General features: G+C 37.7%; 1 protein-coding gene across 1 annotated transcript; it reads left to right on the top strand.

Moving 5' to 3' along the window:
• Window positions 1–6,989: 6,989 nt before the first annotated feature.
• Window positions 6,990–14,100, top strand: LOC120336527 (uncharacterized). The gene is made up of 5 exons (XM_039404223.2): window positions 6,990–7,233; window positions 9,091–9,302; window positions 9,938–10,122; window positions 11,297–11,465; window positions 12,276–14,100. The coding sequence occupies exons 1-5, from the start codon at window positions 7,184–7,186 to the stop codon at window positions 13,688–13,690; spliced, it is 2,031 nt and encodes a 676-aa protein (XP_039260157.2). The 5' UTR covers window positions 6,990–7,183; the 3' UTR covers window positions 13,691–14,100.
• The last annotated feature ends 405 nt before the right edge of the window (window positions 14,101–14,505 follow it).

Here is a 14,505-nt window from a genome sequence, read left to right as displayed (position 1 = left end):
TAACAAACAGTATCAGCAATGTTCTAGGAAGCAGGTAGTAGCCGGTTGTCGCATCATGCTAAGCGCTCAGATTACGCATCTCATCACTCAGGTGCGGGGTTTTGCGGGTCAGAACGTTCGATCATATTTTTTAAAAATCGCCGATTGGTTTTGTCAGCACGAAGTGCTATTTAGGCCGTAAACACTTTCACGTTGGTATTTATTCTCCCTGAATAATCACTAATTTACATCAACATATGCATGTCTTATTCCATGAGAACGACGATAATTACTTTTTGTAAGATTGTTGCCAAAAACAAGGCATTGTATTAAAATCATCGGCAACGAGATGCTAAAGATAATAAAGGGTTGAATCCACAACCCGATTGTTTTGGATTGAAAAGCAACATTGTAAAATACTAAAATTACAACAAATGGAAACAACATGAGTTTTGTTTTAGGAGGCCCGCGACAGATTAAAACATTATGCCGTCGAAAAGGTTTATGGGGAAATACGAATGGAGACAAGGTATAATCGGACGCATTGTCACACAATTTTATGGCCGCGACATTTTGAGCTGTAATGTTTTTACTGTATATTTTAATCAACACAACAGCAGGTTACATTGAACACAATTGAATTAATAAAGTAAAAATTTTAAATATGCCCGTATCGGCCATGGATTGAATACTTGAACACTGGATTGTAATCTTCGGGATTTTCACGCAGACAGTGGTATTTTTTCAACGGTGACATCTTAAATATAATTGTAAGGGGCAGTCGTAATCAAAATTGTAAAAAATAGCTCAAAGTTGGCAAATCCCATCCCACGCACACAAGAATCCGAATCCAATCCATAACCTGGTAGTTTATAGCGTATTTTATGTCCGCAGATTGCCGTAGTTTTTTAGAGTAGTGGGGCTTTTATTTTATCGTAAATCGTCGCGAAGTCGAGTCACGGTGAACATAATTTAATTAATATGGCAAGACGTTTTAAATGCTCGCATCGGTCCCGAATTGAATATTTTACAAAACAAAAAAATCGTTATCCACAAAAAATTTAACGGTTGGTGAAATCGCGACGCCTGTTTTGGTAACCGTTGCACGGGAACTTTTGATTCCCATTTTTGGACCCATCCCCAGTGATTTCCCTACACCCCCCCCTATAGGGGGTGAACACCCCCCCTAAAATTTCAAACACCCCCCCCCCCCCCCTACTTTTGAGGTGCGATTCCACACTGAGGGGTTCTGAACCGCAGTCTGCGGGCCAATTACGGCCCGCGTGACGATTTAAAATGGCCCGCCGAACTTCAGTGAAATAGTTTAATCCTTCATGTGGTACCTTTTGAGTTTTAGATACCGTCTATTGTTACATCATTATCACAGTTTAAGCACGTTTATTTCGTAACAATTGAATTATTCCGGTATCTTATGTATACGTATGGGTATTAGGATAACACACTGCGTTATTTTAGATATCAGCCGTATATTAAGAAAGCTTAAAGATGTCACAAAACGAAAACTAGGCACTGAAAACAGACGTTTTTTAGAAGAATGACAGCGTTTTTATTTCTTTATTGAAAAGAATCAAACTTCAGCTATTTGTCTTCTTACCAACAAAATATTTCAGTTCTGAAGGAATACAACATTATGCGACATTATGATCAGTTGACGAGCGTATTTCAAAATTTAATTTATACAAAAGTCAACAAACCTGTTAAAAAAAAATTAAAAATGTGTAACAAAACAAGCCATAAGTAGCCATTCATACAATGCCAGATGGGCAAGTAACTTAATTCATTAGTCACTATCAGTTGCAAATTACTTGTTGAAACGTAGTAGTATATATTTACGGTTGAAAGCCGTGCTTGTTATCTATTCCCCGGGAATTCTATCAGCTAGATATTATAATTATTGATTTCATTACATAATAAACTGCGATGCTAGGTGTATCTAAAATCAAGCTTAGAGCCTATTTTGGTGGCTATTTCTCAAAATTCTCTCAGAGCGCTTAAGCGCGCCCTGAACCCCAGCCGTGTCGTCCCGCACTTTTACTCGCTCCCCTTTTTTGGCCCTACAATTTCATTCTGCTGTGGATTTTGGCTTGCCGTCAATCAACTTGGGGGGGGGGGGGGGGGCATGTACATCGTCTCTTAAATACATACCATTTTTTTAAGAATACAAATAGCCTAGTTTTATCTCTAATAGCAAATTATTTACCACCCCCTAAATTTTGAAACACCCCCCCTAAAAAGAAAAGCTGGGGAACATACTGCCCATCCCCCTTTTGAAAATCGTGGTTAGGCCCCTGTCATCCCTGGTTTCTCTGCGGGAGTTAGTAGGCTTGAATCCCTTGTGCGACAAATATGTGCGAGAGCATTGCTGGACCTCTAGCTGTCGTAGCGTGGTTCACGTAATCGCTGGTCCGTTGGACTGGTAACCGGAAGAGGGGTCATGATTCTCCCTATGATTGAGCCATCTAAATTTTTCTTCTCCGCGGGGTAAATATGAGCCTTCCCTATATTGTCCTACGTGAAAGCTCCGCATTCGCGAAAACCCTCTTTAAAATAAAAATCAACTATTTTGCAATGGAAACGTATAAGAATAACATTTTGGAGAAAGGAGGGACAGGAAGATTCATTGTCGCGATAATAAAGTCAACACTATTATGAACATAGGCCAATAGAGAAAACAAGAGAGCTATGCTCAAATATATGGACACGTAGCTCCACCCAATGGAAATAATTTTGATGACGTCATAGCGAAAAAAAGTAATAGCCTTCTGGAGAAAAACTTTATCTTTAACCACTGAAAATTTCAAAGCAATTGGTCCAGTATTCGAAGAGAAAAGCGGTTTTTTAAAAATGGAGACGGAGACAAATAACAATAACAACAAAATTTTGAAACGATCGTTATGTCCACTTCGTGTCCAAAAATGGAGACGGAGACAAATAACAATAACAATAACAACAAAATTTTGAAATGATCGTTATGTCCATTTCGTGTCCAATAATTTAACAGTAATAACAGTGATTGATTACCGCAATGTGCTGGTCAGTGTGTGGAACCGGTGGAACCAATGACATTAAACAACATGATGCGCAACTCCGGCATTTTTGTCCGAAGATCGTATTCGATAGCACGCTCCAATGCACATACTTGACGAGACGAAAACGAGCGGATGTGTGCTGCTTTCAAGGCGTAGCACGAATGGTGTCCGTGCCTGCTTTGACAGTTGTCGATTTTAATGATATTTTGGAAAGTTAATGTAAAAAGAAGTCGGAAAAAGGTAAGGTACTATTGTTGTATATCACCCGGGCATCGCACTGTTAAGTACATGTGGGTAAGCCAGCCTTTGTCAAATACTACGAAGTTATTAATTCAGTACGGTATGTAGTTGCCCATTTGCCGAAATTACATATTTACTTACCCCTTATGGTTTCAAATAGTTCATGCACCTCCAGTTGGAATTTTTTAATCAGTGAGGATATATACTCATTGTTGATTACTGCTCATTGTAACATACTATTGCGCATTCACTTTTATTTGCGTATTGAATCAAAGTGTTAACAAGTTCACCTAACATTTCACTCATACCGGTCTATATTGTATAGTCTGATCTCTCAAGTATTTGGAGCCACGAATGCTTGTAATTTTCTGACTAAACCCTTTTATTAGTTGGTTTATATACCAAATTCAGTAAAATATTTTTTACATAAAACATGAGATATTGGATTTATTAGCTTTTTCATTCTAAATCATATATACTGCTTTATTTATTCTTAACGAAAATTAATAAATCTCCTCTCTTTCTTCAGATGTGAAAGTTGTGGACAAACCTGTCTAAGCATTGTGAGACTCCTGCAGCACAAGAGGCAATAACAGAAATAGTAAGTATATCAATCAAGAAATTAAGCCGACATAAAGCAAAACTTTCAACTATTCGTCTAATCTCAATTTCCTATTATTTATTCACAGGACAACTATAGCAGAAGGGGAGATATCAGAAGTCTGGCGACATATCAGTGACAGTGTGATTCCAAGAAATATAATTAGAGTACTCCATAAATGTTACAATAGAAAAACAACCTATGGAGGCATGCAAAGACATTTGACCCTCCGGTAGAGTTGTGTATGGCCCCCACATCCTGCATGGCTTAAGGAAAATAACTAAAAATTCTAAAGCGTAAGATTGCATAAGCGGTCTTATTTGTAAAAAGGCACAAAACACGCCAGACATACTTAAAACAGCTTTGGAAAATGAGGATTACGGGTAACTCACTGAACCTGTGTTATATTTGGTTCATCAACTTTAGGTAGTACTATAGAAGAAATTCCGGAAGGGGTATAATCATCATTCCTGATAATATACTATCATATATTTTTTGGACAACTTCAATCTAGACCAGGGATCACAAACTCGCGGCCCCAGAGAACTTCCAGTGCGGCCCTCGAACGCTTAACAATAATTGTAATAGTATTTTGGAATTTATTTTATCTAAATGTAATAGATTTTTCAAACTTTTTAAAGTGAAATTGATTATTCACACAGAAAACAATTTACTGAAAGTAGTTTTGGAATATTAATTTTTTTTGTCCACATTTTGACCCAATTAGGAATACACATCAAGCTAGTAAAAGAATACTTGAATAAAACACTTGAGTGATTAAATTAAACGCAAAGTACATGAAGAAGGTGGCATTTTCGAAGAAAATGGGAGTTGCAATATTTCTGCTTTTACAAAGTTCTGAAGCACATTGTTTAATTTGTCATATTTCCATCAATACAATGAAAAAACGCAATAAGCTCACCGGTCAATATGACAAATTCGAAGACCAACTTCGAACAGAAAATTTCCATGTGTTTGTATATTAATATAATTATACAACGACTTAGTTACTAAAAATCAATATCAATAATAATTCAAGCAATCCTATGCCACGCAATGTGGTGCGAAATGTCTTGTCGAAAAAATCTGTCCTTTGTTTTTTTACTGATCTATACACGAAATGATAAAAGTAACTTTTTTGCATTACTGGAATTAATTAAACATTCGCAAAGATCCAGTTTAACCCATGATCATGTGGCCTCGTTAGTTAGAGTTGGTACTATAAAATCATTTCAGCCTGGCCTTAGTATGCTGGTGACACAAAAAGATGCCAAACGTCAGGACAAATGTAATTATTAAAACATTGAGTTTATACTGTAGTATTTTTGTTAATTTTAGGTTCATATATTTCGATTAAGTTATTTTTAGTGTATGTATTATTCTTTCCTTATCCAAAGCTTGTTCAAAAATGATTTTGATGGTTGTACATAGAATTTTATGATTTTTTATAATAAATACAGTAACTTGCAAATGTTGCAATAATGCAACATGCAAATATTAATATGTAATTGCATTTGAAATTGAAGAAAATATTAAAACTTAATCCAACTGTTTGGTTGCATCACAATATATGTCACAAACTAAAACTATCTTAAAAATATCTTTTAAGTATACATTATCAAAAACTGTTTGCGGCTCTTTTTACAATTTCCAAAATTCAATGCGGCTCTCGAAAACCCACGAGTTTGACACCACTGATCCATTCTAGACGATTCAAGCATTGCTTTGGGAAATAATATCACTTCAATTAAATTGAAATAATCTCGCTATATTAAATACAAAATCGTTGCTATCATAAAGGTAAACCAATTCAGCCACTCGAAATATGTTGGCCTTCACAAAGCAATGGAGGCAAAATTGAGAGTTCATGAGCTATGAACATTTGTTTTTTTCTTGAACTTTTCATACTCCACAGCCCCTATTAATTTTTTTTTATTTTAATTACCATGTGATGGTCATACATATCTTTAACTTGTATTTTCTGTCATGATGTATTATCTCAATGTGCCAAACTATTAATTAGTGTGCATATTTTTCTTCCAGATGACATAAATGTATTGTCTTGTTTATTACCTCAGCTTGGAGTATTGGCAAGAAAAAGGTGCCAGTAAATTAGGTAAAAAAATTTTAACTCTTTGTTATAATCAGAATTCACAATCAATAGGAATTATAAACAGCCAACAATCAATGAGAATTTTATGCAAAATCCCTCAGAATAAATTTGTCTAAAATCGGAGGAAGGCAAAAAATATAGGTAGTTTCCATCCACACAAGCATTTCAAGAAGACTTGCTCGAGCCAAACTAAATGAGCATCGTCAGGTGATCGGTAAGGCTGCAAGTTGAATTCAGCCCTGCAACCTGCTGCATAGAAGATAATATTAATTAGTGGGCTATGAGCTAAATTCCTAAATTTAAACAAACCTATCTAAGATGCATTATGTACCAGCAATGTTACCTAAGATTAACTGAATATGTAATATGTCTAATAAATTCACCTACAAAAGCAAGTTCAATAGGTGCAAACTTTGTGTTATGGAATTGTATCACAGCACAGTTTTGTATGACACCCTATTTAAATGAAATTTCAATGATTAAGCGCAAACATTAAAATTACTAACTTTGAACTTTGTCATTATCTGCAAAATGTTCCACACAAATCTTTCCGCTATCGCGTTTGTAATCTTCTCTGATAAAAAAAACGTCTATGATGTTCAGAATTGCTCTTTACAGCTTGCCTGCCATTCCAGCTTTACAAGTGAGCGAAACTTCTTAGATATAGAGATTATTTTGTTTCCTTGCAGGCGCAAAAAGGCAGGTACTACACGTATAAAAGACGCCGAGTAGCAAAAGCGAGCGGAAAACGGACGCGAAAGGTGACGAGAAATATGTGCATTGGAGCGTATCATGAAATACGATCTTTCGCCTGTAGTCTTATGGAGTGACGTCAGAGTTGCCTATCATGTTGTTTAATGTCATTGGTGGAACCGATGTAGGTCATCAACCTACTTTGCTTTCGTTTATGGGGTATATACCTTCAGCATGGTATAGTAAAGTAGCATAAATGAAAGTAAATGAGATAAAATTTAAGAAAAATAAAGGAATGATTAAAAGAGTCGACAATTTATTGAAAAGAGTTAATACGGGCAATTTGCGATGCGATAATCGCAATTTTCGATTTTTGGGTGTCAAAGGTCGGGGAAATGTTTATCTATTCGCCAAATCTCAAGTGGTAAGGAGCGAACTTTTATCAGTGGGTTTGGTGGAACTCATCTTTGGTGGAACTAAAGCAAATGGTCTAATTATTTGGATAATATGGGGGAATTTAACAGAAGTTTGAACGGAAATAACAGAAGAACATCGGGGTGAGTATGTACCGTTACCGTCTTGCTTCGTTATGTTTTGATAGGTACCGTAACTTTCACGAGTTGCCGTTTTGTGTGTTTGTCTCATAATTATTTGGTAATATTTTCATATTTATTCTTGGGAGAGGAAATATGATGAGACAGCTTAATTGTAAAAAAGGATTTTCATATATATTCAGAGCAAAAAACAACATCGATAAAACGGCTTAATCATAGGATAGGCAGCCTACTACAGTACTAATATTTATCCTGAGTAAAAGGCAAGCTGATAAATCGACTTAATGATACTGCATACTGTGATAGGATGTGTATAGTAATGCGGATAGGACCGTTCAATCATACAATAGGATTCCCATGAAGTATGAAAATCCTATCCTATGCACCTATTTGCTCTGATTTCCCCCCATTCTGCCATTTGCCCAAGCTGCCAAGTCTGATATCATACTGCAGTACAGCACACTATACAAATCGGGTGACATTGTCCGGTTTCAGAGAAACCCATTTTACAGATGATCAGACACTCTTTCTTTGGGGGACGTCTGGACATTGTTGTCCCTCAATATCGGTAATAATGCAGTATAATGAAGTTGCGCAAAATACTACAAAAAAGCGCACTCTAGTAACGTCATCATTGAATTCCTTGGGAAAAAAATAATCCGATTTAGGGAAGGAAAAAAAATTTTATCGTAGCATTTGAGATTTTTAGCAAAAAACGGCAATTTTGGTCATGTGACGGCCACGATTAATTTAGATTTTTATTGAAACAAGCATGGCACGATTTGAAGCATCTGACGTGGTCCCAGACGCCCCTCGTTTGTGAGACACATAGAGTGTTTGTTTTATTGAGCCAAATGGAGGGAAATCTTGGAATTTGGATAGTGTGCTGTACTATACTGGTAAACATTCAAAAGAGATTTAGAATGGGTCTACCCAGTGCCCAGTCTGGATTTCATGGCCTTTTTTCTCAGAAATCGGGCATGCAATCACAGATCTCGAAATGCAAATGTAGAAATTTTGCCGTGCACTGTGTCAAATGTTTGAGCCCGCATGCAAACTTACCATGAAAGGTGCATGCTATCTATAATCAGTCAGTTTTCTGGTTTGTAATCTTAAACCCTGATAGCACTGTTTATTGTTATCTGTTTTATTACATCACGCTTTATACTGTCAGATGTCATATAATTGTGAGCAATCACAAATTTTTTGGTGTGCAAAATGGATTTTGCTCGCATGCATATTTAGGAAGCACTAGCGTACTCGGGCGTGCAACTGCCCCGGAATGCAGTCTGACCCAGTGTTTAGGCTCATATCATTAATTTTCCAAAGTTTTGCCCTAAAAAATTCTGATTCAACCGAAGTAAAAATTGTTTTTGCAAAAAACGTTCCCGAGATCTGACGCATTTGCCATCTGACAAATTAGGTGTTGGTTTCATTAAACCAAATGTCAGGACATCTTGGAATTGGAGAACTGTGCCCCACTGTATTGTTTATGGCTTATCCCAGGGGTTTTAATACTGTGCATAGAAAAGATATTCGAAGATGTCATGGAATATCAATCCATTTCTTAAAAAATTATTCCTTATTTGCCTATGATAAGAATTTGACAAAAATGTCCAGTGAGAAGAATGGCTCGTTAATATCATCCATTTGTGTTATTATCACTTTTCTTTTTTTAATACGATGAGGCTGTGATCGGTATTAAAGATTAAATGCATTGCGAGTTTGGGAATCTTTTGCTCAGTCATACTATAAAGGTAGAGTTTTGCCTCCTTGCTGATATTACTCTCTTAAGGATGAATATGCGAAGTTGAATCGCCTTCCTTGACATTTTTTTTAAATTTTTCTTATTTTTGTCAGGACGATGAAACCTAGTGGATTCCGAACTCGTCCTGTTTTTTACAATCGAGGGGTAAGCGGAAAGCAATCTGCAACCCGTTACCCTCGCAATGTATCCAGGAAGCCGCTTTTACTTCTCGTGATGGACAGTAACGGACGAAACATCGTGCGACCAGAGATTGTAAACCCAAGTCCGAATGTCAGTTTTGATTTTGCTGCAATAAGCATTCCAGGTAAGATTTTCATGTATTCAATATTAGAGGTCATTAAAGTGGAACTGGTCAGAAGATCTATTCTGTGAGTTGAAGCAAAACTGTCTAGAACTGACACAGGCAAACTACGGCCCGCGGGCCAAATATAGCCCATTGGGTAATTCAATCTGGCCCTTCTGATGCTGCCACAACCAAACTAAAACCAAATTTTGATGTCCTAGGGGTGAAAAATAGCTCAAGGAATTTGTTTAGATTTAGATTAAATTGAGTTTTGCCATGGGCTTATTATTTTCCAATTTTGCTTTTGTAACACCTCATGTATGTAAAATGTAACTTTTTACGTCACACTTACACGGCCCGCCAATTTAGGTGGGCAAAATTTTTGGCCCATGGTTCGATAACCTTGTCCACCTCTGGTTTGAAATAATCTATTTAAGCGGAACTGGTGAGAATAATCTTGATTACCGAGTAATTGCTAATCAGAAATGAACAAAACCGAATACTCCACCTTTCACATTTTGGAATATTTACAAAGTATGTAAACAAAGCCTCTGAACATCTGTGGCCTCTTGCTATTCAATAAAAACACCAGAGCTTTGCTTTGTGACATTTCCATCGGTTATTTTATTCATCATGTTTCATATCTTATCTACCAGGTGGGAAAACGTTTCATGCATGCACCGAGTTGCGTCATTTACCAAGATGCCACCACAAGGTGTCTCATGTAGTTCTTGCTCTCGGAACCAACGACATGTTTGAAGGGATGCCAGTTTTGCGTCAGTTTCGTACAAGGGTTGAAAACTTGATCGGTGTTGCCGAAGCTGTTTATCCAGGAGCAAAGGTGAGATTGTTTGATTTGACAAGGCTTTTTAAGACATAGGTGCACAATACAATGTGACACAACATATGCTCGAACATGCAACATGGACGATTCATTAAAAAGTAATTCTTGTAGATACAATAAATCTGGTGCTCCAGAAAGAGTATGTGTACCAATATGGAGGTAACAATTTTGTTCGCCTACTTTACATCAAGTTGTGTAACCTATGGACAGGACCAGGGGGTATATTAACTTGGCTGACACAGACATTCCCCGACTTGTAATAAAACTAAAATAGGAAAAATCTGAATAAAATTATGGCCTAACCTTAACCTGGTACACATACTACAGGAGTACCAAAAATCCTAGTATTCACATTCAATTCGAAATAAACATAAATCACCATGTTTATTCTTACATTGATAGCTTGTGGACTTGATATCTATTATTATCTGTTTTATTGAAGTTTTTTAGTCTGTGTTTTACGGAAAGTTCGTTTTCTGACAAGATTAAAGTTTGGATCATATCCCGTTTGAGTCATAGGATAGGATAGGATTTACATATTTATCCCGGGGGAGAGGAAAGCCGATAAGACGACTAATCCATATGGCGAACCACGGCCTCTCGTCCGGTTACCATTCCAAGTCGAGTATGGGATTAGTTATATTGTTTGTTTTCGGAAGCATGGACTTGGTGGTGGAGGAAGCCGTAACCGACCATCGGTTACGTGAACCACCCAACGACGGCGAGGAGTCCAGCAATCCTCTCGCACACAACCATCCCTGCATGGGATTCGAACCTGCGAACCCACGCAGAGTAATTAGAGGTGCGGTGACGAGCGTATTCCTAACGCTTAGCCCATTGAGCCACACCGCCGCGCTCTATGGCGAGATCCACTCCACTCATACCTAGTATTCTTCTAAAGGATTTGGATTTGTTCAAGTTTGGCATTTACGCAATCTTTGTTGCTTAGTCGCATCAGGACATGGTTTTCCTTATTTAACCTGGGGGTTCAATACGACAGCGTAATTGTCAAAATAAAGAACCTTCATCAGGCAGGATTGGAGTCTACATCCTTCAATCCTGTGTGGCAATGGGATTGTTCCACGATCAGAGAGAAATTCTCCTTTGTAGTTGTAATAGTATTTTTTGGTTATTTGTGATTAATTGATTGATACAATTCTTGTTCATCTAGATCTCATACGCTTCAATAATTCCACGACATGATGAGCATGCGGCAGTCGTATCTGAAGCAAATGCAATCATCCGTGAAGTTACTGAAGATTACGGAATCAAATTTATCAAAATCAAAGTGCCGAGCCGACCAGACTATTGGAGTGATTTGATACACATGTCAGATGAAGGTAATGTTGACATAGGCTAGTCAGAGATTTGGGGTGGGGGGGTGGGGGCTGGTTTGAAATACCATGGCTACAGCTCTGAAGCTTCATTTGCTTACGATTGATCCTCCATACCAGGGGTTCCCAAGCTTCTCTCAGAACGACCCCAAAGACAACTCTCAAGTGTCCAATGCGACCCCAGGTCAATATATATATTTTTCATGAACTTCTGAAGCTTCTTTCACTGGACTTTTGAGTTTGGTCATGTGGTGGTATTAAGTAAAATAAGCTAAAACCAAACAGTGATGTCACAATAATCACCTACATTTTCTATAGCATAAGCATAGACAATGCCTATGGGCCTGTTTTACAGCGAGTCATGGTACAAACTGCTAAATTTAACATTGTTTGTCAAATCTTAGATGATTTGTACATCCATCCTCTACCATACCTCAGCGACCCCATGACCTGTTTGGGAACCCCTGTTCCATACCAATTAAGGTTTTCAGTGTAAAACCACTACCATGAAATATCTGCCCAAATGCAGTTCCGTTGGAAGCGTGACTCAAAACTAAAGCTAACTCAAATTTCAATAACATAAATTAATCAAAGTTTTAGATATAATTTTATTCCAAGTTCCAGGGATAGCCAAAACTGGAATTTCTCACTATTCCGAATTCTTTCTTAAAAATATTTTCAAATGTGAAATATCGCATGCATACTTTGTAAATTAGGGGCAAGTTTGTTTTAAAATTATGGTGGAGTTGGTTGGTTGCTTAGTAACTAGCCATAATTCCTTGCAACTTCCTCTGATGAATTAACTCTTCTATTCAGGTCTACGAAAATTTATGCAAAGTTTTGAATCACAAGTCGAAGACAAAATTTTTAACAACAAAGAATTCAAGCCAGAGGAAGAGATGTCACATCGACGAAACTCTTCATTTTTTGGAAGAAATGACGGATACGATGACAAATACGCAAGGAAGCGGAAATCACCAGACTTTAGTTCGAATTTGCATGGCGGGAAAAGGATGTCACTGGGAACGACATCAAAAGAGTTTAATGAAACTTGGCCGAGATTGCGCAATACCAGATCACCCATTCGTTTCAAGTCGCGATCACCTATACGTGACAGGTCACGATCATCCATGCGTTACAAATTGAACTCATCCAGACATGAGAGATCAAATTCACCCATGCGTAAAAGTCCTCAATCACTCAAGCATAACACGTCAAGATCATCCAAGCATAACACGTCAAAGTCATCCGGGCATGGAAGGTCAAAATCACCGAAGCATAAAAAGCCTCGATCACCCAAACATGAAGAGTTCAAATCATCCAAGCGTAGCATTATTCGGTCCCGTAGCAATTCTGAAAGCTCCGAAGTTTCCGACGATACGATTTCAAGTTCTTCATATACAAGTTCTTCCCCTGAGGTCAGAGGTCAAACTCGAAGAATTTTCATAAGATCATCCCCAGACAAACATAAAAGCGATCAGAAGGACAGTAGTTCCAGACTCGCCCAATCCTTCAAGTCTGAGAAAAAAGTGTGGATGAAATCTAAGATTAATAAAATACCAAGAAATATTGAGAGAGAGGAAAGTCTAGAATCGTCAAGGCAGAAGGAATACCCAGGTCTATTCAAGGGTCCAACCGATAGAATTTTTTCAACGTCTTCTGAAACAGCGGACGATGAAACTGATCATGCGTCTCAATGTTCATTGTCAATTCACAAAAAGAAAAGACCGGCTGGTTTGGACTCTGACGAATGTTTTACTCCCGTGAAGTCGTCAAGAAAAGTGTCGGCACCCGCGGAATCGTGGACCGAGATCCGACAAAAGTTCGACAACAGTTTGAATGAATCTACAGATCTCAACAATTCGAACATCAGTGACACTCGTGAAATTGTTTGCACGACATCTTGTGGTCATAATATCGCACAAAAAACAACCCATCGCGTTATTTCAAAGACCGGTACTAAAGAAAAATCGAACCAGGTCCATAAAATATCTGGTACGAAGATGCAAAATGTGTCGTTGAGTGGTTCAATCAAAAAAGAAAGTTTGTCTGATCAAAGGGTAGTGACTTCGAACTCTGGTTCACAAGAATCGAAAACAAAATTAAAAATTAAATCACCCACAAAGCGGCGACAAAGAGTTAAATCTGTTGGATTGCAGGACAGATTTGTAAAGAATGTACTGGATTCGCATCTGAGAGGCTCGACTTCTCAAAGCTCTCACAATACCTAATATATTATGGTTTCATATTCTGAAATGGGGGTGATACTTATTACATCTGTCTCATTTTTAGAGGAGGTGGGTGATATCACATTTTTTATGCGTCGTTTTTCACTGTTTGATATATCCACTGAAATACTTTGGAGCAGTGCGCACTCGATTTAGTCAAAATGGTGGATGTTTGCATCATAGTTATGTCCAAATCCAACTGATAATCTCTATACACTTTTCATGGCGATTGAATATCTATGCCATCTAGGGATCAGAAAATTCCGATGTGCGAAGTGTAGAGTGTGCAAAGGACATATACTCCTGAGACAAGTGAAATAGAACTTATTTGTGATTTTTTGTTTTTTTTATGAATGAGTGTATATTCAGTTTTTATTTGTTTTCAGTAAAGTTTTTTCTTCGTTTTGTCCAAATTCAGGATCTCTTTATGTTCTGTTCTGTGCGTCACAAGTTTAGGGAGTCGCAGGACTGCGGAGATCTTGACCCGTTTAATTGACTGATATCATAACTGGCATCAGTGGCATGGACTGGTTACATTACGAGACGCGGTGGTTCACAAGTGATTGAACAGTGTTATCGACTTTACTCCGAGATAAATATGGAAATTCTATCCCATGATGGATCAGTATTATCGGAATGTCCCCCTTCCCCCCTCAGGATAAAAATGGAAAATTTGACACCCTGACTGGGGAGGAAACGTTGGGTCATACTCTTCATGAAGCACTCACCGCCAGCAAAGTCAATGAGGTAGCTTTGCAGGGGCCTTTCATTTCGAATCCCAAGTGTTGTTATATAAAGCAGTGGTTTTAAATCTTTCT

This window comes from Styela clava, chromosome 5, assembly GCF_964204865.1.
Source record: "Styela clava chromosome 5, kaStyClav1.hap1.2, whole genome shotgun sequence".
NCBI classification, from domain to species: domain Eukaryota; kingdom Metazoa; phylum Chordata; class Ascidiacea; order Stolidobranchia; family Styelidae; genus Styela; species Styela clava.
The sequence above is the reverse complement of the archived record's forward strand: the minus strand, read 5'-3'. Positions and strand labels throughout refer to the sequence as shown.

Coding starts and splice junctions, on each gene's coding strand:
- LOC120336527 (XM_039404223.2), top strand. CDS start 7,184: ATGGGGGAATTTAACAGAAGTTTGAACGGAAATAACAGAAGAACATCG. Junction 9,303..9,937: donor TGCTGCAATAAGCATTCCAG/GTAAGATTTTCA, acceptor CTTATCTACCAG/GTGGGAAAACGTTTCATGCA. Junction 10,123..11,296: donor CTGTTTATCCAGGAGCAAAG/GTGAGATTGTTT, acceptor TTGTTCATCTAG/ATCTCATACGCTTCAATAAT.